The 26,609-nt window shown below is 43.1% G+C and overlaps 1 protein-coding gene across 2 annotated transcripts in view; it reads left to right on the top strand.

The window, feature by feature from the left end:
• The window catches only part of GRM7 (glutamate metabotropic receptor 7), a 308,320-nt gene that overhangs the window by 250,720 nt on the left and 30,991 nt on the right, over positions 1–26,609 (top strand). Inside the window, exon 9 of one of the 2 annotated variants that reach the window (XM_075052544.1) lies at positions 25,636–25,882. In XM_075052544.1, the coding sequence (XP_074908645.1) occupies positions 25,636–25,882 (247 nt within the window). Of the gene's footprint in view, positions 1–25,635; positions 26,250–26,609 lie in introns of those variants that run through there. The other variant, XM_075052543.1, reaches the window with a different exon arrangement.

Below are 26,609 nucleotides of genomic sequence, written 5' to 3'. Positions count from 1 at the left end.
AATCATGTTCCACATAATTACCTAAGGAGGAGGGTGTACATTTCCAATGAAGGGATGCCACCAACTGTTAGTCAGGTATAAGCGGTGCCGTTGTTGTGTTCATGCTTATAACGTAATAGCCTTACAGGAATGTATAGGTAAAAGCTAAAAGATAATTAACAATCAATTCATTTTGTGAAATTTTCAATTACTGAAGCAGGTATCTTCATAATGGAGTAATACTACTACGTTTAAATTTGTATGTGGCTGTCTCATAACAGAGATGTATTCATTTAAGCAGAAATTACTTTAAGTTAGCAACCCCGCGGTAGTTCTGCAGTCACCGAGGGACTCTTTGAAGGCTGCGAGCGTGCTGCTTTGATGTCTGATGTAGAAAGTGAGGGATCTCTTCGCTGTGGTAATTCTAGCCTTTTCCATTCCCTTTTGTGAAGAGGAGAGAGAAAAAAATCTGATTTGGAAGATGGAAAAATAAATGGAACCCAGGAAGGAGCATGCATTATAGAGGGGAAAATACCCCCACGCAAATCCGGAGAGGGTCACCCCTATCCCCTTCTGCCTCAGTGACCAGGGCACAATGCAACAGGGCTGCCAAATTCCCTGCTGTGTTCTGTGGTCTCCCTCTCTGGACCACTTAAGCAGACCAAAAATGACTGAAAATGCCCGCCCCTTGAAGAGAAACTGCAGGTCTCTGAGAACATGTCATGGCAGGGCGTGCTGCTGCAGGTGCCACCTTGGGGGGAGGAAGGGGATGATCTGGGGCAAAACCCTAAATTAGTAATTTTTTGTTGGCATCTGGGGAGAACCGTTCCTCCACGCTGCTGGTGCAGCCCAGAGCAGCCAAATTGCTTCACCAAGTCATCAAAGCAGGGAGTTAAAACCAGCTCCTCCTCCTCAGCCTTCTGTATTTTGATTTTGCCAAGTTAACCAAGAGCCACAAGGCATGAACAATCCCAGGATTGCCTGGGACAGCAGACTTAGGAATGGTTTTGGTGCTTTTTCACATTGCGTGCTCTGAGCCCCTGAAGTGGCAGGGGCATTTGTCCCTAATTCTCCGGGCACCCCGCCTCTGCTCAGCTTTGTTTGGTGCCCAGCTGCCCTGTCCTCTGAATGCACACCAGCACTGAACTTACTTCAAAAAGGCGCCGAGCGGAAGTGTGGAAGAAGGGTATCTTTTTCCTCTGTGATTTCTAGTGCATACTTAACTGCCTCTGGCTAAAAAGCAACATAATTTTTAAAGGGAAAAATGTGTAGGTGATTAATGCATAGTGTTGACATGTACTTTTTGGTTCCTTTTTTTTTTTTTTTTTTTAGAAAATTTAGAACTGCCAGGAGAGTTTTACATCTGAAAAGCAATCTCTGCATAGGCCCCTGTCAGTGTTACCTAACAGTTTTTATCTGCAGCATAAACTGACAACACCTCAACGTGAAATAATTGCGGTTCCATTGAGTCCAGACGAGTAATTACTTTGTTGATGAAACTTTTCTCTTTGCTTGCGTTTTGATATCTCTGCAATGTCAAAGTCACTTGAGCTGACAACATAATTTCTCCAGCAGAGCTGTTGCATCAACCTTGCAACTGCTGTTGGGTGTTAGTGGGGGATTTTTTCAAGTTTGCTGTTATTTCTATGGTAGCAACAGTAAAAACCCAGTCTTAGAAAACCCTGTTTGGTGAATAGCACTTTTGAATAGTGTAAATAGTCACATGTACCTCAAGGCACCTACATATATGAAAAAGGGGTAACTGTATCATGATAAAATAGCTCTTCAAAGTTAGTTTACAAGGAATTAATCATAAAATTATCTCATTTGCTCAGAACAGAGGAGGGTAAGTTTATTTGAATGTCTTTTCAGATAGTTTCAATTTGTGAGAATGTATTTTAATGCTTATTTTGAATTTCCTGTGTATGTGAGGCTTGAGATAAATACATGACGAAGACGATGTGGTTTTCCAGAGGTACTGATATATTCCTGCAACCCTGATTCTCTTCTAGCATGCATTTTTGGGGAGAGCCCTGTTTCAGGGGTTCGGGTGGGATGATTTGGAGCTGTATTGAAAGGTCATTCCCTGTGCTAACCTCTATAGGATTTTTCAACAACAGGTGACCAGAGGATGGTGTGCTCTGCTAGGTCTGTGTGATGTATAGTGCAGATTGATTTTTGCTGTGGAAAACCTCAGTTCCCATTAATGTTCCTTTGTTTGAACAAGAGTTAATCATCTTTTCAGAAAAATCCTGTAAATCATGGCTAACATTGTAAGCCAAATGCTAGGAACTGAAGTAGCATTTTATGAGAGCAGATCATAACCAGTTTCTGAACCCCACGGGTATTGTAGAAACATAATAATGTTATTTTGAGTAAGAAATAATGGCTGCTGATTCTAAGCTCATCCAGGAACAAAAAGAAAACCACAAAGGGCTTATTCAATACAATGTAAGTTATGCAGATGTTTCTCAATTTTCTTGCTGAACTTGTATGCCAGAGTCAGGGTTTCATTTGATCAAACCACTTCAGCAGAAAGAATGGGTCCTTAAGCACTTTTGTCATTGCTTATGAATGGCTTATGAAAGCAGCCTGCAGAAGGGCACGAAATCAAGTACCCTTGTCAGTCCCACATGGAAGGAGCATCCTTTAGTGCCCCTACTTGGGTCACGCATTCAGAGCTAAATTTTTCTTCAGGTCCTTTTAGAATAAACAGAAACAAAAGGGAAGGAGAAAACAAACCTGCTAGGAGAGAGTCAGTCAAGTGAAGTTTTGCCTTTCATTCGGTCAGGGTGAGCTTGTGGGACGGGCGTCACAGGGCAGTGACTTCCTACGTGTAGTACAACTGTATTACCCTGCACCAAAGCAGTGTGGAAAGAAGAGAGAATGCACAACTTTGGAGCTAGCAATTCAGCTGATGTTTTTACCCAAGAGAGTAAGGCTGAAATGACTTTTCTACCAAATCAGTAAAAAATCCAAAGCTGCAGGGACTGGGAAGGAAATCTCCTCCATCGCAAAGCAAAACCTCCGTTGATTGTGGAGATGGTTGCAGTTTGCTCTGAATAAGCTCCTCTAACACAAAAATGTCAGGTCCTCTGTGCATACCAGTGAGCTAAATATAGCTGGGTTTGCAAAGGAAGAAAACAGCTATTCTTGAAAGTGCATTTTCAGTCTAGCAAGGCCAGTTTAATGCAAAGCAAAAAAAAAATATACGTAAGAGATGAACAGAAAAATATTGACCTGAAGGATTTATTTGTTGTTTTAAATGGTTTAAGCAGGCATGTAATAATAGTAAAAGTAGAAACCATCATACTCAGTCAAAGAAATTGCCTTGTATTTTGTCTTTGAGGCACAAGCTTAGCAGAAGGTTAAAAAGAAAAAATAATGAATTCTTGTAGAACGAAGCAAAAATTTTGTGTCCCAAGTGTACCCCGTCAAAAGTGATTGGGGGCATGTTTACAGTTCTGCATTTTGAAATAATTGCTTTTTTAAAATCTGTGTTCATATTCATCAAAAATGATTCCACAGAAAAAGCTGGCGAGGATCCTCCCTCCCTTACCGTGCAGCAGAGCTGTGGGGCTCCTGCAGACCTGGTTGTGCTGTGCCAGTGCCGAATACGTCTGTTGCTCCGTGGGCTGTGTGGGTGTCGGGGCTGGGGAAGGACCGCAGCCACTGGCAGGTCACGGCCACCAGCAGGACACATCCCGTGGTCCCTGGCCAGCTCGTTCCGCAGCGGCTGAGCTGCTCTGACGCTGTTTAACCTGGTTACGGAGAGACCAAGATGTCCCCGATCAACAGCCAGCGCGAAAGGAGCATCCTGCGGTGCCTGGCACAGAGATGTCCCCGATTCCCGCTCTGCCCTTACTTCCCAGGCAGCTTTTGAAATCCATGATGTTGTTTATATGGCAGAAAGCAGCGGAGAACTATTGTCAGTGGATCAATACCTTATGACAAATGAAAAGCCTCCCAAAGAGAAAGAGGTTAGTCTGCAACTGCCAAAACAAAGATGCCTACGAGCATATACAAGAAGAGCTGCTCTGATGCATGGGCGAGGAGACAAATTGGAAGAGAAAAGAGAACCTAGGGAAAGAGATCAGAGAGAGATTATTTTTTTACCGTTTTTCCCTCCTGTTAAAGAAGGGATCTCACTGGGGAAGTGCTCTGCTCGACCTGCCTGAGCAAAGCTTCGGGAGGTGGGAGGTGCAGTCCCGAAGCGGAGCTGGAGCTCTCCTGAAGCCCCCATCCGTACCGCGGGGGCTGTGGGTGCGGGACCCAGGTCTCCTCTCTGCCCATGGCTGTGGCATAGCCCCCGCTGTGGGTTGTCACCAGGTGATGTGATGCCCTGTCCAGACAGGGGAAAAGAGAGACAAGGAAGGCCTTTTCCTTCTGCCGTTTGGTGGTTTGACACCGTTTCCATCTTAAACTTTGTCTTAGCTATGGCTAATGTGCCTGCCTGTATTCTCTCCGCAGCAGAAACTGAAGATCCATGTGTTTTCTTTCCCAGACTGAGCAGTGGGGGTGGGAAAGGGGTTGGGGGCTGGAAATGGCCTCAAGTTGTGGCAAGGGAGATTTAGGTTAGATATTAGGAAAAATTTTTTCACTGAGATGGTTGTCAGACATTGGAATAGGCTGCCCAGGGAAGTGGTTGAGTCACCATCCCTGGAGGTATTCAAAAAGCGAGTAGACGGGGTACTTCAGGCCATGGTTTAGTGGGCATGGTTGATGGTTGGACTCGGTGATCTTGAAGGTCTTTTCCAACCTAAATGATTCTGTGATTCCACGAACTGTACCCACGGAGCGGCAGCGGTACCACGGCAGGCGTGTTGTGCAGGACATCGTCCTTACCCGCGGCTGGGCTCAGCTGCGGTGGGCAGGAGAGCCTTGCTGGCCTCAAACTCGCCGGGCTTTAGGAAGGGGTTTTCAGGTTTAGCGCTTGTCAGCTAATGGTGTCAGGCGCTGCACCAAGAGATCGTTCAATCCCTGCTGGCGGTTGGCTTTTAAATGGCTGAAGAGTCTGTGGTGACAAAACCCAGGGCAGGGGAAGGAGGTGAAACTCCTGTTTCTGAAGAACTGGTTACTGACTCAGCAATAACCCCCTTTCTTTCTTACACTGCTAATTGCCCATTAAATGCCATCCATTCAGCCATTAACTGCCTCTGCTAGAGCAGGGAAGCCTGAGGTTTAACCCTGCCCGTGCCCCTGAGTCATGGGGCTTCACCAATTAAGTAATGCTCATGTTGTGTTTATAACAACTGAAAAATAACGCATGTATTGTGCATTGAGTATCTCGAGCATTCACAAGATCTTCATTGGACTTACAGTTAGAGACATTTATTTAAAAGAATGCGGAGGGAGTAGGAGGGCAAAATATGTGATGAACAATATGCTATCATCTTCCTCTTGTTCCCTGTGATTTACATTTTCAACATCAGAGCAGCCTGTAATGTTTAATGGAGATAATTAAATATAATTTGAAGACAAGATAGCTCTTTTTAGTAGTGGAACAGATCCTGCTAACAAACTTAACTAGCAACAATAATTCACCAGTAAGTTGAAGAGTAAAACACATTTAAAAGCTTAGCACTAGATTGTGTTAGGTGATGTTAACAGAAAGGAATGAAAATCAATTAGTTTAGCCAGGGTGCTTAAAACATGATTACAGCTGGAGAGAAAGTCTTGTGAAAACTGATATTAGGTGGTAGTTAAGATTTATTCTGGTACCTTAATTGGAGGACCAAGGAAGTTTAAGCAGAAAGATCAAGTGATTTGCTTCTCCAGAACTTCAAAATCAATGTAGTTTTAGCGTATTTTATTGACTGGAAGATGAAATGTGTTAATGACTGAAGATAGGAAGGAAAGGTCAGGGCCTCTAAATATCCCTGTTGATAATTGCTCCATGTGCTGAGCGCTGCCAGCCACCTCGCCAGCATCGGGCAGAGCCCAGCGCCAGCACCAGGTTTCGTCTAACTTGGACCTGAGCAAGGACTTGCTTGGGAAAAAATAAACACATCTTCTGGATGTGTGCCCGGGTAGCGTCTGCGGAGCACGGGGGGTTGTTCAGTGCCCAGCGCTGTGTCACTGGGCTCGGGAAGGTAATGGGTAAGACAAGCTTTATTAAAGTAAACTTCCCTGTGGGAGCAGGACTGGCTTGATTTGATTGCAATCATACACACAGAAAAATTCCTCCTTTGGATGCTTTTTCTCCCCTGAGGCCCAGAGCTTGCATTTGCTGACAGAAGGTATAGTTTTTCACAAATTCAGCCTTGTATTTACAAGCTTCCTTGTGGCTTCCTCATGCAGAGATAAGGGAACTGCTTAGGTACTCAACATTTATTTCTTGATACATAATAAGGGATAGAAGACAGTAAATAAATCTCAGTTAAGTATAAAAGCAGGTATGCTGTGCAGCTAAGAAGACAGCAATAAACAGCGTTTGGCTTTTTTATCCTGTCAAAAATATATTTAATAAGATATAGATGCAGAATAGGGTCTGTGGGCCATTAACTTTTGTCAGGTCATGGATTGGTTAAACGTGTGAGGTGATTTGGCTTAAAGCTCGGGTTTTTCTCATCCTGTAATATTCTAGATTGCTTTCTGTCTAAGTACCCCAATGAAACTGCTGATAAGGAGCTCTAAATAATTCATAGTGATTTGTAATGTTATCTCTCAGGTATGATGTGTAGGAGTTAATTTCAGAGTTAACTTGGAGCTGGTAACGAGGAATTGTGAGCTGTCATACAGTGATAAAGGATGCAGTAGGACGCGGTATCACCTCGTTAGACCATATTGGAAAGTGGATTGGATATTGCTGTAAATTGTCATTGCAGCATCAGACTTGAGACAGAGACTCAGTTTATTCTTACAATAAAATAAATGTAGCATTTGATAATTAAGAGAGGAAGCTCTTTCCTGATGCTCTGGATTAGTGTTGATATGCATGGATACCTCCTGACAGTATGGGGGATCGTGGAATGACTGGAATTTGGCAGGCCCTAAAATGATAGAGTTTTTGTAATTAAATCTCATTTAAATGAGCACCTAAATCATCTCGTATTCTGGGATTACCCATTCCCAATTTAGCATAACAATAAACGCCCATCTGCATGTCACAGAAACCCAAGGATTGCGTAAACCACAAAGCAAGCTCACTCCAGTTTATGAATTATGATAGATTGAGCAGTTGCCGTGGCAACAGTTTGTTCTAATTGTGATACATTAGTAGCAACAAGAATTGGATGGCTCAAGTCATTTAGTTAATTAAATGCAAACTTGGACAGCTCTGAAGGAATAACAGAGAAAATTAACACCTACTAGTGCACACCTATAAAACGTGAACAATTTGTCTGAAAAAAAAAAATAAATCACAAAGTGTTTCTCTATTCTTGACGTGTCTTTCCTGGCTTTGCGTGTTTCCCTGCGGGGTGCAGTGTGATTTATTCTGAAGTGCTCGCCGAGGTGCAGCGTGAGGGGTCGGGGAAGCCTGTTGAATGGATCAGGGCAGCGTTGGACCTCGGCTGGGGAACGCGACTCGGAGCGACTGCGCTGGGCGAGGGGACAGGGGCTTGTAACGGAGAGGGCTGGCACAAACCTTTCTGTATTCACACGAGTTCATTTGAGCGTCGGAGAAAGCCCAGTCTGGTTTTTGGAAAGGAAGATGCTGGGGTTTGCTGGCAGAATTTAAGGGTTGCACCTGGGGGTAAACTCTCTGGGTTCACCCTTCTTGCAGGGACGGTTGGCTTGAGCTGTTGGCAGCAGCCATGCATGGACAAAACCTGCGTGGGGCTTTGTTTGCTGCCCACATCCCATGTCTGAAATCCTTTTTTTTCTTTTTTTTCTTTTTTTTGGGGGGGGCGGGGGGATGTTGGGGTTTTGGTTTTGTGTGAGGGGGTTGAGGATGGAAAACTTTCAGTACACTGCTACCACTGTTAAAACAATACAGTTTGACCTTTGACCATTCTGCAGTTACGGAGGAATATTGTCTTTTGAGAACCAATATATCAAAACAGAGCAAAGGCAAAAATATTTTGGTCTCCCCGTGCAATTTTCTGCCCCTGAGTAACTCTGGTGGGGTTGCACCAGGGGTTGCACAAGCAGGACAGGGGCTTGTGTCCTCGGGAACAGCAGAAACTTTTCTCCCTGCGGACTGGGAAAATGGAGATTATGTGAAGAAGCCCATTAGTTTTGGCTGCTTCACAAGCCCTGCGAAGACAAGAGTCCAGGCACAGCTTTTCAGGCTGCTTTCTGAAGCAGACTCATGTTCCAGTGTTTTGCTTTGCCCGTAGATGCTTTTGAGAAATTAGGCTCCATAAAAATAGTGAGGTATCCTCAGGTAACTCACAGAAAAGGAAAAATTTTAACTACTTCTTCTTTTTTTTTTTTTTTTTTTTTTTTTTTAAATATAAGGAATTATTTTTCTTTATTTTGCCAGGATTTATATTCCTAATGATGGCTGGTCAGGAATGAAGGTTTTGCTGCCTTATCCTCATGTGAATCCAGGCATTCTTTTAAGCAGCTCTAACACACTCTCTGTTCACTTTTACACTTTAGAAAATAAAATTATTATCATGCCAATAAATAAATCAGAGCCCAGTTAAAGTAACTGATGGGCTGGAATTGCAGACTGATCTTTGTACTTGAATGCAACCTTCAGATCCCAAAACACATTCAGACTGCATGGTCACATACACTCTCTATGCAGCACTGTGATGGCGTTGTTAAACAGAAAGGACACTTCCAGCCATAACAAAGTTTGTTTCTAAGTAGCAAAAGCAATATGTAAATGCTCTGTTTTAAATAATAATTACATTATAATTTAAAAAGTCAGTGAAAAGTTGGCTTGCTTTATATATTATGTCAGTGCTTTTTAATAACCAGTGTTCTACTCTAAAGGTCTTTAAAGAGAAGTAATATGTGTAGGATTAGCCTTTTTCTTCCCCTCTCCTCTGCTGACACCAGCTTGCACTTTGAATTCCCCTGAAGGTCTCCAAGCAGAATTAGGTCTTACTTTGTATGCAAATATATAGAATTTATTCTCAGTATTTTGAGTCAAACCTCACTGACATTGCAAGATCCCCATTGACTTTTCTGGGGTTTATAGCAGGGCCACAGTGATGGAGGAAACGAGATGACCGTAATTAGCATGGGAACAGGCAGGGCTGTTGCCATAGTTCAGTTCTTAGATGTGTTAGAGGGGCGAAGTATTTTTTTCTGGGATTGGTTTGAGGTTTTGCACACCAGTTGTTCTTGTGTAGAGGAATACGTGGTTGCTTCAACAAGCCACATGGAAGGGTTAGGTGGAGGCCAGGTGGAGTCTGCTCTGAGAGAAAAGGTCAGGTAGGGACAGAACGAGTGTGTACATGAAATCGATGCTCCCAGAAACGAATACCCTGGAGCCAGTAGAATTGTGAGGAAATCAAATAAATTCTCCAGACAGTGTTCGCAGACCTGGTGATGCAGGTAAAATAACTCTCCAGCAGTTGTGTAGCATGGCAGTGTGATACTTCAGTCCTATTTGGGTGCAACCTCACAGAAATCTCTTCAACAGATCAAAAGAGAGTATCACCAGCATGTATGTTCAGAATTATATAATTATTGAAGATATGACATCCAGCTGCGTAGGAGAATAAGTCTTGTTCTTCTGGGTGGGGCAGAGGATTTTTGTTTGGAGGGGGGATGGTTTGGGCTGGGTTTTTTTGTAAGCCTGGTGTGTCAGTAGATCAAGGAGGTTCTGTTGCTGAAGAGACTGGATGCGAAGGGAATCTATTAACTGGACTGTCTCAGAAAAAGAGCAATTTTATTTCAGAGAATGCCTTCCAACTGGGTGAAAGTGACTGGATATAAATAAAACATTCATATGGCTGGATCAGGGGAGACAAAATTGAAGGTGAAAGGACAGAAAAAAATTTTGACACTCGCTCTGTAAAATGAATCTTCTGTGTGGAGCCCTGCTTCTCATTAGGAGCATAGCATGGGCTGAAATACCTTCTTTTTTTTCCTTCTTAAGACTCTGAATTGACAGCTCAAGAAAACCTAGCCTCCACAGAGTAGGATCAGCACGGGCACCATGCATGCACTTTGTCCTTTCCAGCCCCATCCAAACCCCCAGTGACACCTGGAGAAACACCCTCCTGGAGTGCGGCCAGAGATTGGCCCCTTTTGTAAGGGTGGTTTGGGGCTTGACTTTTTTCTTTTGCTTTTTTTTCCTCACAGTATTAGCTTACTAGGCTACTGTGTGTGATTATAAAAATACTTATATTTATTTTGGATTATAAATTTAATTTTGCAAGACCCAGATACATTACTTGAAAGGGCTCCTTGCTGTCATAATGTAAGGCTGACTGATTTACTGTGCAATAAAAATAAAGAAAATTGCAAAACCCAAAATGGTTAACAGCATATAGTGGGGAGAAAACCATTAGGGCATTTGCGCCTCTCTTATTTTCAGGCTATGAATAATTTTGGCAATATTTTTCAGTGCTGTCAAGGCAAAGCAGCAGTTCATATCAGCTGCATTCGCAGATGTTTCATTGCCATGACAACCTTGTGCAGATACATGAGCTGCTGTTGACTGTCAAGCCCGTCGTCAGTTGTGACCTGCAGCTTGACAAAGGAGCCTACCTGCATTAATACATACTATGTTATCTCATTTGCCCACACTGATAAAAGTATACGAAGTGTAAAGAGCCAACCTGTGAACTAAAGGGAGTTTTAGAAGCTCCTGCTGTCTCTGGGTTTCCATCTTGCTTTTCCTTAGAGGATGATTCTTTGTATTTTGAGATGCTTCACACCTTGTCTTTCTCATGCAGCTTCCAAAAGGCTCCATGTAGCTCCATGCAAAGGATGGAAGAGAACTGTTTGATCCTTCTGGCGTGTGTAGCCCGATAAGTTATCGCAATGAGGTCAGAATATGTTTACCTTGGCAGGTCTGTTTTCGTCCTGAGCACGCGAGGTCCGTGGGAAGGTGCACACTGTGGTGTGCCTGGAGCTTTTCAGTCCTTCTGAGTGCCCAACCTGCGGCACCTCGGAAGGGCTGTGACTTTCTGAAAGCCCAAAGGCTGTGTCTGGGGGTCAGATGGCCTGTGGGGGGGGAGGTTAAGCTGTAGGCCCCAAAATACAAGACCGCTGATCGCTTTTTGGATGCTGTAAGTTGTGTATTTAAATTGGCTGAAGAGAAGGTCAGTAGAAGCTTTACTTCATTGCTGACAGAAAGTTTACTCCCAACCAAGAAGATCTGCTTCCAGATAAATAGAAAGGTCTTTCAGTTACTTTTCCACATTTATTTGTACTTTCTGCATAGAGAAAGAAACGGTGCAAGAAGATCTTCTATGAAGGCAAATCAAGTTAGCTAGCTTGTGCCCTGTAGGGGAGAAATCAGGCATGTGGATGCTCTGGTTGCTGTCTTCTCTGACTGCAGGTAGGAGAGACCTGCAGCACCTTGCATCTCTATTCTGATCACACATAACCAACAGTTTCTATGTTGCTCCTAAGGGCCATACTATTACAGCAATGCTAAAATAGGCATATTTTATTTATATATGCCTATTTTAGCATTGCTGTATTAGTATGGCATCTATGTAACCTTAGCCCAAGCCAGTGTTGTAAGGATATACACATTTTTGCTTCACCAAAGAAAAGTAACATTTAACAAGAAGTGAAAATGAGACTTACTTGTAATTATTATTCTGCAGCTTAAATTTTTAGAATTTGAGAAATTAGCATGTGTTATTAGCATGCTTCAGTGGTTATTTCAGGTAATTTCTCATTTCAGTCATTTTGTGTTCCCCTGTGAATCCAGCCATACATGAAAGCTGTAGCTCGTGGGCCATGTCATTACTACAAAATGACGCTCTGGGCTTCACATCTCAGTCTGATGCACTCTTTCAGCAGTACGTCACATAGCCTCAGACAACTGATGCTTCGTACATCTGTATTTCTGGCTGTCGAAAGTCTCTGCACTTAGTACGTCGTGATACACAAGCACCAGTTTGTGGTACAATTTTCTGAAGAGGTTTTCTCTGCATGCGTAAGTGTTTGAGCTGCAGTGATGAGCGTTGGACACATCTTCACTGTCAGTGTAGGATGGTCTCCACTGCGGCCGTGCTTAGATGCTTTCTCTTCATTTTCTCCAAACTTTGGGTGTTTTACTCCAGGGAAAGGCATCTCCAGTGTGGGAAGACAGATAAACCTAAACATGACTTCAGGTTTTCCTGTTGTGAGTAATAAATGCCAGCACCTCTTTCAGTCTGACAGAGACCTCTTCTGAAAACATTTAATGTCTTAGACTGGTGATCAGAGAGGTTTACCTTAACATGCTACTGGTGTGAGATTAAGCATCTAAAGTTGTTTTTTTAAAAAAGAAATTTTTTCTTTTTCTTGAACTATTTATTAACACCATCTATCCTGAATGACTGCAAAGTAAAATTCTAGAAAGCTAGGCAGCTTCTCTGAGTGAAAGTTTCTTTAAAATTGTTTTATTATGCAAAACTATTTATGAGGGCCATAATATTTTCAGTTCCCCATCTACTTGCCAGTCTATATGTTTACTTATACACACATTAGCTTGCAGTTTTTTCATCTTTTTATAATCAATACCTTTCACTGAATATTCACTCTTGCTTATTCATCCATCTAACGTAAATGGAATGCTCTTGAAATCGTTTGGCCTGAGTTTATTTTCTATTCAAGAATACATTAATTGTGGAATAGCTTTGCCTCATGTTCACTCAGCAGCTATTTGGTAAGGAAGAACTGTAAGTGTGGTAAGGCTGTCTGGTCTCTACCATTACGAGCAATATTTGATCCCCAAGATAGTTCTGGGAAGTTCAGGGCCTCGCAATGGCCATTTCTGCTGTGCTGGCGTCCCACTGGATGGCCAGCATTTCCCCAATGGAGTGCATTTTAGCACTTCCATAAATTTTCTCTTGAAAACTGAGGCTAGAAGATAGGGATTTTGGTAATTGCAGATACTGTATTGCCTGAGCAGAGTCGGTTCGTGATCAGACCTTCTCAAATCCTGAAATTCAGGGTGAGGGTTTGAGCGTGCCCGGCTGTTGGCACCCCCTTCCCCGGAGCCCTCCCAAGGCGGCTGCTCGTCCCGCGGCTCCGGGGCCATACCCGGCCGGAGAGATCCCTGGTGCCCAGGCGGTACCCAGCGCTGGGCAGTGCCTGCGAGCACACCGGGCTACAGAGACACAGCCGTGGCAGTCAGACGATCCCCGCTTTATTTGCTCAGAATCTCAAACCGAGCATTGCAGGGTTTTTTCTTCTCCTTTTACATTGAATTATTCAGTAGTTGAAGTGAGTAAAATTAAAGATTTCTAGACTAGTGATGTTTGGAGTATAAGAAGGATAGCAAAATCTATTTCATTTGAACTCTAATCTCTGGTCATGTATAAAATGAATAAAATGCAATAAGTGTGGAGAAATATGATTTATAACAGCAGCTGAAGTCTGGCACTGAATACCCTAAAATGCCAAGATTGTATGTCAGTCAATTTAGCAGTGCAGCGGTGAAGGTGAAGAATGAAATGAAGGCTTTCTTTTTTTTTTTTCTTTTTTTTTTTTTTTGAAAAAGTGACAGATGAAGAATTATTTCTAGCTCAAAAAAGCTAAGTGCTCAGCCAGTGAGAGAGGGAAAAGCCATTATTTTAATAATAGAAGTTGGGGATGTACATTACTTCTGTTGCACTTTGTGTTTGTCTCTTTTAGTGATGTGTAACTTATTTTATAGCTATTATAACAAACACGAATGTCAAGCAAGAGATATTAGACAGTTCTGAGGATTGATAATGGGATTTCTTGAGCTATTCACTTCTGTCTGTGCTTGAAATACAGCCAAACTCAGCTGTGACTGAAATTTCTTAGCACCTGAAGACCCCTTAGTGACCCAAGCAAAATGATTTGCTGGGTCTGGGGACACTCCTATTGTGGACAGACCTCTGCGCTGGTTAACAGCGCACAGCTGAGATCCCTGTGGGAAAACTTCATCCATTTCAAATTCTTATGTCCGTCAGCTCACGGACGTGGAATTAGCATAGAAGAAAACTGTAAGGAGAGGTACGTGTGCAGCTGTTTCCCGGCTCTCCCTCGCCATTACCTGCGTTAACAGGTACAGGACCAGGAGGGCTCATCCTCGCTGTAACCTGGACGGGGTTCGCAGCTTTGCCACCGTCCCTGGCTGCCCACCCACCACCCCCGGATCTGCAGCAGGACACGCGTTTCTCATCACCATGCCAGGGACAGCAGCATTGCAGAGCAGTGCTGCATGTCCAGAAGCAAACAAACAGAGCAGATGAACCCAAAAGGAGACAGAACGTCATCTTATTTCAGTGGTGGAGAGGCATGGACCTCGCTTCAAACACTACTGTCCTTGCAAGAAAATTGTTTTGCTGGCACATCCTTCTGTGCCAAATTTCTACTTCAAAGAGACAACAAAATTCAGAAATCCTCGTAAAGTCAGTTCCACGGAGTCACCAGTTTGAAACAACTTTAATCCTTTGTTGACTTAAGCCAGGACCATCACTGTTCATTTCTTCACTGAGCAAATCCCAAATGATTCTAAGTAGTTCATGGGCATCTTTATTGTCTCTGTAACTGATACAGAAAGAAAAGACAGCTCTTTTTTTCCAGGGGATGTGGAATCTCTGCCAAATATAGTCTGTATAAACCATTTGACTTGTGGGATTGTCTTTGATACAGCTTCAATTTCTCTTTTAGCCATTTGATGCCCTTTGAAAGCAGCAACATGCTTTTCCATTGCTGCTCTGTCCAATTATCTGAATAATTTAATTTCCTTCTAGATAAGCTGCTAGAGTTTCTCTCAGGCTGGAGAGACAAAATTCCTCCTCCTTCTGTATCTGCATCATAACCCTCAGAGCAAGTGCTTTAACATTTGGTATTTTGAATTATCATACAAGTTAAGGATATAATCTATAAATATTTATTTTTTTCTGATGTATGCAAATTTCTTGCATAAGGAAGTTCTTATTATAAGGGAACAAGCTGTATAAAATATTGAGCTCGAATAACGAAAATATATTTAAAATATGTACATTTACTTCATCTTCACTCTGCATGTTTGCCAGTGAAATGCAAGATGAAAAACTAGATGTGTCGGATGCTCTTAGGACATGAAAATTTAAGTTGGCTTTGGCAGTGTGACACTAGGAGGAACAGTTTTATAGTGCAGGCAGAGGGAATTGGAAATTAGTCCTTGTAGGCCTGTTTACTGCTGTACTGTCTGCCTTTGCATTTGGCCTCTGCAGGTGGTAATCTTTCAGAATATGACCCCAATTTTCCCTTTGGTATGCTAAGCCTCCTGCTGCTAGAAACATATTGAAACATAATTCATCACACCCATTACCTGCATAGCTCTGGTGTATAACGTGGTCATTGCCGAGCTGGTAACCACCGGGAGCAGCGAACGTGATGGCGTTCATAAGCACGTCTAAGGGTTTATCAACATTATCACACTCTCGCTCTTTCTCCCAGCATGATACCTGTGCATTGGTGTCTGTCATGTTTTACCGTATCGTAAGGAGGGAACGAGATCCCATCTGGCATGTTTGCGACAAGGCGAATTTCACGGCTCTGGGCATGTTCTTCTCCCAGACCTCTGTACTTCATGATGTGACTTAGAGCAACTTTTCGGAACATCACAAGCTGTCGTCAGGTGGCCAGAAATATCAGATCTGACATCAAAGCTTGCTTTAGCATCAGCGGTTTCTTAGGGCAGGGGAGAAGCCCTGTGTCTGAAGCAGCCGTGGTCGCTCTGCGGGTCGCCTTCGCTGTTCGCGGCGCCTGTGCCGTCCTGCGAGCGATGGTGATGCTTCTTGTGCGCACACGAGACGTGGCCGTCCTCGTCACTGTGAGCCGGGGCGAGAGTCATCCCTTGCCCCCAACGACACGTGCCGGGGGGGACGGAGGTGGAGGTGGGCTGGGGGGGGGGCACGGGGCCGAGGGCCCTGGGGGGGCACAGGCTTGCAGAGTGCTGGGCGCGAACATGGACCTTTCACAGCTGAATAATTAAGGTAACCGTGAGGGGTTTGCGCTTCTGTTTAGGAATGCTGTTTGTGGGAACTTGGTATGGGTCCTGAGGTGAGGCGGGCTTGGAGTGATGATGGTGACGTCTCCGGGAGCATCCAGCTCCTTGGTTTGACTTTGATTTTGCCCTCAGCAAGTCAGTCTTTTAGGTGCATCTATGTGAGGCATTCTCATTTTATTGGTATAAATACTGACATTGCAACTTCAACCAATTGCTGTCATGGGCATCATGGCTTCGTGGATGCTTCAGGAAAGTGCCTGTGAAAGTCCCCGTGTGAGCTGTTGAAGCCACGTGCCCTGCAGGGACTGCTGCCTTTCAGGGGGTCCTGCTCCATTGCGGTAGTTTCTAAGGGCTCTCCGGGTAAAGTAGAAAGATCTTCTTTGCCTCTCTGTAGGTATTTTTTGAAGCCGGTGCATGTCAGCGAGAAGGCCGTATCGGTAAAGTAGGTTGCATTGCATGGTTGCGGTCAATGGAGGGGCACGTTTGCCACAGGCTGAAAGGGTGTCGGAGGCCGTCTCGATGTAAAGCTCCCCGCAGCGAGGGGGTGTGCACGCTCGCGTTCCTGTCGGCCCTTGTACCCCCAGGGAGAGCTGGCCAGTGATGCCTTCAATGGGCTACCATTGCCCAGCCCAAACTCCACGCCAGGTGTTGCATTTACTGCTCCCATGGCAGCAGACAGACACTGAATTTTAATCCCTCCCAGAACTAGAGCAGGACTGGGCAATAGCGAATGGTTATTTATAGTCCTCGAAGCCAACGTTTACAGAAGTAATTCTTCGACTGAGTCCCCCGTGTACAGGACAACTGAGTATTGTCATTAAATGCAATATTTCCTGCTAATGTCCACTTTGCTTTTGGTCACCTTTGGAGATGAAATTGTGGAAACTTAGCTGATGCGTCTATGTTGCAGTGTATATAGCATGCGAGGCTTGGCTAGTTTCCTGAAGAGATTAATACCATTTTGTTTTCTGCTTCAACGGTGGCGATTCTTCAGATCGGAATCTTTTCTCAGCTCCTCCCTTGTTCTCTTAGTAGGAATAATAGTTGTTTCTGGTTAAGAAACTCATCCAGGCACACAATGTTTTTGTGATGGTCTATTAGTTGTTACTTCTGTAGTTTATTTGGAACTCTAAATTTCTGGTTTGTAAGGATAAACACAGAGATTGCATCTAAAAAAAGCACGGAACAGTCTGTGATATTTAGTCATTTTATTGTTAGCAAAGAAAAAGACCCTTCAAAGGCCTATGAACCTCTTGGAAGAAAGAGTTGTCTTAAACTGCCCTAACAAAAAAATTAATTTAAAAGGCAAAATGTTTCTCCCCACCTGTGTGAGAAGGTTTTCTTCTGGGCTTATGAATTCCCCACTGTTCCCCTTCTGGTGTGCTGTGCCGGTGGTGGGGTACCTGGCCGGGGGTTCGGGTTCTGCGGCCCCTCTCATTACTGCAGAGCTGCCACCATGAGATAAATATTTTTGCTCCCGCCACTGGATTTCAGCGCTGTGCTGATACGAGCTCTTGCTTAGTGAGGGCCAGCAGATAGCTGATGACCTCTTGAAAGAGTGAGATGTGGTTGTTATTACTGGGTATAAAAGAAAAGTAATTTGGGGAGCTACTTTCCAAACTTTAATCTTCTTTACTTTCACATCTCGGAGGGAACTGTGATGTTACTCTCTGGGTGCTTGCTGTTCCTGTGGAACTATTCTTGTTTTTCCATTACGCTGAAATATACCCACTAAGTTAACCTGCATTTTTTTCTGATCTACCAGATGTAATATTGTGAGAATTTCCAAAGGACGCTAACTTAATAGACCAACTATTTTCACTGATGAAAGCCATCCAACCTCAGGTCTAGCCGCAGCCAGCTGGTAAAATGATTCCTGTCAGGCACACAAAGCTCCGTGTTGAGCTGTAGAACAAACAGGGGGTTTAGCTTGAAAATCAGCTTGGGAAAAACTAAAAAGAAAATGTCACGGGGCTGCACGCGTGCCCCAAAGCCCTCGTGTTCCACATGCCGCGCGTAGCCCTGTGTGCCGGGGACGCGCAGCCCGTCCGCTGAGCCTGGCCTCGGCACCGGGAGCAGCTCTGGTGGGGATGTTCGTGAGCTTTGTGTGTTTGATAAGCCGCCCTGGGGCTGTCAGCCTGCAAAACAACCAACCGTTAAAGGGAAATTTTCTGAAACTAAAATCCCATCCTTTCCTTCAGTGTCACCTTTCATATAATTACTAAGCACAGAATTTATAATTAAATTGTATGACTGATTCTGTGACATTCCCATAGACTTTTCACAAAGGCTATTTGCGTGCCTTGCTATTTTGTACAGTAATAACTGCAATCAGCATAACTACTATGATTTGTTTATCAAACGTCCCTTGGGTAGCATCCATTGTCATCTGTAAAACTTGGTGAGCATCACAATTTACGTGCCGTTGCCTGTCTCACGTTGCTGTTGAGTTGTGTTTCTGAAGCATCACTGATGCTCACCTCTGCAGAGGAGCACGGTTGTTTTCCACGCACTGTGAAAAGTACGCACCAAACAGTACAACAGCACAAATAATAGGCAAAAATCTGTAAAAATCTTACAAAGAAAGTAGGCATTGTATCTTTACAACAAAGATCAAAGGGCATACTTATCGGCAATGGAATTAACAGGCTGAAAACTGAGGAGAAAAGAGCATATTAAATAATCATCCATGAATGAAGAGAGTCCTGAGGAACAAGCACATGTGATCATCTAGTTGATGGCTGTATCGTAGCACCTGTGTACCAGGAGACCAAATTAAAGCAGCACAGAGAACCCTGGTTTAACATCACAGCACCTGACTGCTTGACATTGCAACCTTTAGAGTTTGTCATAAGTATAGAGTGGATGTGTTGGCATGCGCATGTATTTTTTGCCTATAAAATATTCAAATGCTATAAAAGTATGATGAACTACTGATACAGTGTGGATTATATTAATACCATTAGGAGCAGTAGGTTAGAACAGCGGATGAGTGCTATAGTCGCTGTCTCTCATCTATTAAGTGACCTCCTGCCACTGGAAATCTCTGTCTTTTGGATTGTTTGCCAGATGTTTGCCCCTTTTGTGCAGAATGCTGGAGCCTCATGTCCACAGGGGGGCAGGGGGGTGGTTCTGGTGTTTGGGTTTTTTTTCCAAAATAATGTTAGCTTAAAAGAAAGGGAAACCGCTTTCTCTAAGCGCTACTAAAACCCTAAAACCTTCTAATCTAGGAAAAGAGTTTTGGGTTTTCTCAAACTGTTCTGTTCTCTAAAGGTCACTGCTAAATGACAGCTTGAGCAGATTATGATGCTTAAAAGGATGGGGATGGAGGCAGGGGTCCTGGAAGTCGTCAGGAGATAAGCTTCAGGGCGGCATGGTATTATCTGCAGTTGAACTGGTACCATCCAAGTGAAGAAAGTAAGTGTATGTCTGTATCTGCGGGAGCCGGTGGCGGGAACCTGGGATGTGCATGCGCTGCTGGAAAGCCTCAGTGGGGCATGAAAAGAGGATTACTGAGCCAGGTCAGTAAAGAGAGCTGACAGGACTGCTTCACACATAATATTTTATATTTCTCAGACAACAGAAGTGTACAATCCTTGTGGAAAGACATGGTTGCCTGGGTAAAGTCACTGTTGCCTGAAACTTCCATAAATCAAGCTGTCTAAGGAAATGAGAATGGTGTTTGCTTTTACAGCTGGTTTTTGTTTTTCAGTTGAGGGTATGGTGCTGCCAAAAGGAGGGGGTCGCACTGGAGGACCTTCGCCCCCCACGTAGCCCATGCAGGGCTGTGGCCGCAGCCTGTCCGCCCTGCCACGCAGAGCCGCGGTCGGAGGGGCAGAAAGGGTCCCCAGAGGGATGCAAGCAGCTGCTGATTCTTCAGTCTCTCTTGAATTAGCGTAGTTTTAGGGGTGCTTTGCGACTGGAGATTTTTGTACAGTGACATCTGCCCTGGGTCCTGGCCGTAGGCCACCGTAATAACAGCTGGGGTTGCTCTATGAGAAATGCGATGTAGCCCCTTGCAGTGGTTTGGGTAACGAAAGGCCAACACCTTTGTTGGAGGTAGACGGGCAGTGCTGTCCTTCCTAAGCAAAGCCGATTTAAAGTCAAAGTACAAGAAGCACAGGTTTCAGTGGAAAACAGGTATTTTCCTTTTTTAATTTGCCTTTAAAATGATGTGGTAACTTTGGTGGGTAGGGGCATTAGACACTAAAATGTCTGAGAACACATTTCTATTCAAGTCTTTTTACTTTCCGTATCTTTGCAAACATATAATGCAGTGGAAGCAAATTTTAATTTTTATTAAAAAATGTTTCTCATTCTTATATTTGCACAACATAATGTAGGGAATGAGATTAAATCTTCAGATGACCTGGAAGAGTATTCTGGGAGATTTATTAACTGTCTACTTCATATGTAAGAACACTTGTTTTAATTCCCATATAAAAGTGAGACAAATTGGTTTGTGATAACACAAGTCCAAAAATATCTCAAGTTACCACTTCGTTTCCATATTACAAAATAACACAATTCACTGCATAATTAGAAAGCTGAATTAGATAAAAGGAGAGTTGCTCCTGATTAGTCTGCGAATGCAAAGCATTAGCCTACAAAAATTGTTTCTGACTCCTAAAGAGACTTTGCTAAGATCTGCAGCTATAAGTTCAGTTATTATGGCCCAGCAGTTGGAAATCAGTCCCCTGGGTTAGCAAAGAACAAAAGGTCTGATCCTGCAGTTCTTTACTTCTGAGAGTAATCCTAGCTCATGCAAAATTGTCCATTGATATAATTTGTTCTATAAAAATTGCTGGTTATTAGATGTCTGTATTCAAGACCAGTCTAATTTTCTCTCAAGGTTTTGAAGGTAATTTTTGTCATTTGCATGAATAAAGCAAGAATCTGGAAAACATAGAAATCTAAAATTCAGATGGAAATCATTTATGTAAAATTAATGATAAAATCTAGGTGCCTTTGCATGTGAATGATATCTTCAGGACTGAGCTTTCTCCAATGCACTGCTTCAAAGTCTGATGCTTTTGTAACTGCAGTGTGTTAAGTTTGAGTTAAAAATTGTCAAAATTCAGAGTATGCTTGAGAGAGAGAAGGAGAGAGATGTGACTGAGGATGACCCTCCAGAATGACTTTGTCCTTATGTTGTAGCAAGCGTGGCTTCAAACCCTCCATGGGAGTGGGCTTGCAGAGACCAACACGTCATTCATTTTAGAAAGCTTTGATTTCCACTGGCAATACTTTGCTCAATCCCAGCTTTCATTTGTCAAGTTCGAGCATCTCTCACTAAATCTGCGTCTTAATTTCTTAATTTGCTATCAGGTTTGAAACTACCAGGTTCACCAGCCAGCAATAAAAGGCATGCATGACTCCCATTGTCGGTTAAATCTTATCCTTTGTATTTTAAGTCACCCACCTGCATTCATCTAAAACGCTTTCAGAGAGTTTATCAGAAGTGAAATAAGAAATGAAATACTTTCACGTAAACTGCATTTTTATGTTTGACTGGTAAAGCCACAAAGCAGAGATAAAATACATAAAACTAAGGCTCTGCATAATAAGCATATCTATTAGTTTCCCTTATCTTTATAAAGCTCCCATTTGTCATGAGAAGCATTATGTGTCACTCATCTTGCCTTGTTCTACAAAAGTTCTTTTCTCCCTTTCCTTTTATCTCCCATCGGCATTTGCAAGGTAGGAAACTTTGCTGGTGTGGTGCTGCAAAAGACCCCGTTGACTAAATAATTGTTTAACCTTCCACCCCTCAATAGCAGAAGGAAGTAAAAATTAATACCTGTGTGCACCTAGATGAAAATGTTAAAGGCACTCTGCCATTTTGCAATCACAGCAGCCTGGGATTAAGGGGAAAATGTTGGGTCAAACCATCCCCAGGGTAAGTCACCTCCAAGTAAGACCAGATCCTCACCGGTGTAGCCCATGGAAAACCACGCAGGGAAGCTGCTGGCCGTAGCGCGTGGCTGTGGAGGTGCTCGAGCACGCGGGAGCAATCTCCCGCGATGTCTCAGGAAACCTGTGCCCACCCACCCAAAACACCCGTGTCGAGAGCGATGGCTCAGAGGACAGCGAATGACTCCGGTGGTGGGGTTTTGCCGGGGGCTGATCGTACCTGCAAAACCACAAGCTCATCAAATGTTGGTACCCGGCTCCCGCGCCAGAGGCGGTGGCCTCAGTGCGGGTTGAGTGTCCTGTCCCAAAGGAGCTGTGCAAACAGGAGCCTCTTCTCTTGGTGTGTACCGTCTTCACTTGTTCTTAGCTTCTCTTTCTGATAAGAAACGTTAGTATCGCATATCCCACTCATGAGCTGTTCCAAAATTCAGAAAATGCCACGCGTAGGTAACAAATACTTCTGCTGAGGACCCATTTGAAAACATCTTGCTACATAGCGCTTTAAAAGTAGCTCTTACTCAAAATGCATCTTTCCTTCTGCTTTTCTAGGATTTTAAGTTGCTGTCACACACAGTGTGTCTATGACATATGTCTATGAGTGTGGTGATACAAAGTTATTTTGTTTAACTGACAAGTTCATCAAAATTCCTGGGGGGGGGAGCTGTTGTTTTCCATGCTGAAGAAGAAGTGGGATTTGGGTGGACAAAATCCGTAATCAAACATAAATATGCTATTTCTGTCTGTGGAACATAAACAAATAATGATGCGTGTCATGCTGGCAATGTTGTGCCATTAGCTTTTTTTCACTTTTCCCCCTTGTGGTCCAAATTCCTGCTTTCTCTATAAAGGTTTTATGTTCTCTAGGAAAGTGAATCAAGAGTTAGTTTCAAAATATTACTGTGCCTTTTTCACCATATGGCTACTTGAACAGACTTTCTGCGAGTTCAAGTCGTGTGAGATAACTGCTGATCAAAACACCACTTTGAAGTACTGATACATCTTCTGTAGTTCTGACAGAGCTCTTCCCTGACACGGATCTTTTCTAACCTTGTAGCAATGTAGATCTCATTCAGTAATTCTGCTTAGTAGGTATTCAGTGCCTGTCAGGTTTAGTTACATATCTAGTATATAGAAACAGAGGTAGTTCTTATTAAACATGTGTAACAGAGCTGCATCCTTTTCAGGCTAAACCAGAAGGACTGCAGACTTCATTTAAGGAAGGTTTCTTCCCAAGTGTCAGCAGAGAGATGTGTGGTCTGAATACAGAGCTGGGAACCAGACAGTCCCTAGATGTAATGTAATTTGTCAAGTATGCAGTCCACAGCATCTTCCTGGCCTTTCGAGGTGTTGGTATCTGCAGCTCCTATAGCAATTGCAAGAGCTCTTTATAAAATAGAGATAATAATTATCTTACTTAGCAAGGATAGAAGCTGGTAGTAAGTTACAAACACTTTGAAGGGTATCTTCCTGTTTATCCTGCGGCCCTTAAATGTTATATTTTATATATGTAATTTCCAATTTTCAAAGAGCTATTCAATTTATTTAATAAATATTTAAGTCTGTGTTATTTATATCAATGCAAGGCACTTGACCCCAATTGAGTTACAGCTGATTTATGTGAACATAACTGAAAGGAGGATCAGCTCCAAGGAAGCAAATGCCTTGCAAACTGTCTTCTTTTTTAAATGTTCTTATAAGATAAATAGACATAGTGTCTATGTATATAGAAATAAAGGTATAGAATATATATATTTGTAGTGTAGCAACATTAAGCTGCAAGGTATAAGGTGAGGAGCAACCAGCCGGGTAGTAACCCCGCGGTGGAGAGCAGCAGGCAACTACACTACCTGACTGCAAAAAATAAACATCATGTTTCACAGCAGTGCTGTAAGATAAATTCTGAAAATAATCCTCCAGCTCCACACTAGGTTTGGATTAAAACATCTTGGCGAAGCAGCAGATTGACATCAGTGTCCAGGTTAGGGAGAGACGGAAGGACCCAAGATCTTCCCAGTGGCTGAAGTTAGGAGAAATTACCCCATTATTTGTTAAAGACCAAGGGGCAACATGGCACCATACTGCTCTTTAAAAGTTCTCCAAAAGACAGTAATGATTTAAATATGTAGAAGAAGGTGAGAGGAGGGCGTGGTGGCCACTTGCTCCCCGTGCCACCAGCGGAGGACAGTTAGCAGCTCCGTTTGGGTCCAGACTGGATGTTTCGGAGACCTTTGCAAGAGTTTGCTCAGGAGGCTGTGAAACCTCCGTCAGAGGGTGGGTTTAGGACGTGGGTAGACAGGGTGACCTGTCAGAAGTCGTTCTGGTGTGGATGGCTTCTTCTTGGGCGGGGGTTTAGACGAGGTGACCCCTTGGGCTCCCTCCCAGCCTCCAGTGGTGTAGCTTGGCCCAGGGTATCCTTTCACAAGATGAGATGGGTTGTGTCCCAATGTCCTGACTTTGGCAAAATTTCTGACAACAGCAGTGTCGTTTCCCTCTGATAATGAGTAAATAGAAACTGAGAAAGCACTTTAAGTTTTGCATGTGTGCATCTGGATGGTGACACATCCATGCACAGCATGTTTTTATGTTTTCTGTAAGGCATTTTATTGCTTCCAGTGGTGGTCTTAATCACTATGATAGCAACTGTTATGTAGATAGAACTAGCAAGTCTGGAGACATTCATATTTTTCTAAAGATGGGGATTTGGAAATACCTGGGCAGAGTCAGCATATTACTCTGCCATTATATTTATTCATGGAGTTTTTCCATCAGAAATTCAGAATGATTAGCACTGAATAGGAGGAGAACAGGAAATAGTGTTCTGAAGAAATCACCCTCAACATGTAATGATTTTCCCATCTATATGGATTTACTGTATATTTAATTTTTGAAGAGGATCCGCAGAGACTTTGCTCCCTCTTCAGCTCCCTCACACCTGTATTGTGCTGTCTCTGCGCTTTTTAACTTTTAACTGTTTAACCTGATCCTCTTAAGTTGCGAGAACTGTTTATCTATTAAGTGTGTCCTCTGAAAAGATAATAAATTTTTAAAAAAGGGAAAAAAAGGCTTTTCCACCACTGTATATTTGCAGAGTACATTTTTAAATCCTTGTGGTTTCTTTGAATACCCATCTCATGGCAGTACCTGTTCTCTGACTTGCATATATACTATTTTTTCATAATAAGCATAACTGAGTGTCATGAGTGCACGAATCATTGTGTATTCTCCGCAAAGGTATTTCAATGAATTGTAGAGAATAATAGTAAAAACAAAAAAATCCCACCTTCCTCAAATTTAAAAAAAAAGTAAGATTTTTTTACTAACCTGTATTATTACAGTTCCTCTTCTATAACTTACAGTAGACAGAAATTTAAATTTATACCAGCATTATTGAAATCCAAATCTGACCTTCAATCTTCAAGTAAACAAACGGAAGCTATACCATAAGCGTAAAGCAGAAATTGTGATTGTTAAGGACACTGAAAGTTTCCAGCATTGAGTCTCCGAAGAGGCTGTCGATACCACAGGTAGCAGATGTGTGGTGGACCTCACGGGGGTTTGCAGTGCAAAGATCTCAGCTCACGTATCTTTGGTTGCAAACTCCTTAAAAAAGGCTTTTAAGGGGTTACTTAGTGTTTGAAGTACTGCAGCCTGCTTCCCAGTCATCTTATTTGTAATAGTGTCTCATGTGTTGTGTCTCCTAGCTCTACATACAAACTACCACACTTACAATATCCATGAACTTAAGTGCTTCAGTGGCCCTGGGGATGCTTTACATGCCGAAGGTGTACATCATCATCTTCCACCCTGAGCTAAACGTCCAGAAACGGAAACGCAGCTTCAAGGCTGTGGTCACAGCAGCGACCATGTCGTCACGGCTCTCGCACAAACCCAGCGACAGGCCCAACGGCGAAGCCAAAACAGAGCTGTGTGAGAACGTAGACCCAAACAGTAAGTACTGCTGCTCTTCTCTTCCTTGGCTGGCTGGGGGTTTTGGAGGCACTGACCAATGCCTGAGGTTTAGGGTCTTCATATTATTTGGTCTTCTCAGTTAAAGATTTTTGATGTCTCACATACTTCTTTTTTTTTTTTTTTTTTTAAATTCTCCATTTCCTCCTGACTTTTTTGAGTTGTGCCAGTTGGCAGCAACTCCTCGCAAAATGTTGGGTAGCTGTGAGTAACTCCTCCTCCTTTCCCTCCTCTGCGAGTGAGAGATCAGCAGCATCCTTGAGTACTGGACCCTTCAGCCTGTGTCAAACTCAAACCTTCCTAACCCTGGCAGGTACAGTTTCCAGGATGGATGGAGAGGCAAGCACCAAACTCATTGATAACTCTGCTAACCTGAGTTATAATTTTGTTTCTTGCAAAGTTTCTTTGCAAAAATCTCACAATCCCTGAAGATTCCCATTTAAGGATTTTATCCGGTCCTAATGCAAATCTTGCCACTGCTTTAAAAGGAAAATAGATCGAAAAGATGCTTCCAGTTTCCTTAATGTGCATAGCCTGGTATATTGTAGCACAAAATTACATACTGAGGCCATCAAATTTGATTTACATTTGAATCTGGAAGGAGTTGAGGAAGGAGACAGCTGCACAACTTTGTAGCATATTGGAAAGGTTTAGGCATGTCTGCAGTTTTTATGAAAAACAGATCTGAATGTGGAGAAATGCCCTTTCC

Source organism: Buteo buteo, chromosome 21 (genome assembly GCF_964188355.1).
Source record: "Buteo buteo chromosome 21, bButBut1.hap1.1, whole genome shotgun sequence".
NCBI lineage: Eukaryota > Metazoa > Chordata > Aves > Accipitriformes > Accipitridae > Buteo > Buteo buteo.
The sequence above is the reverse complement of the archived record's forward strand: the minus strand, read 5'-3'. Positions and strand labels throughout refer to the sequence as shown.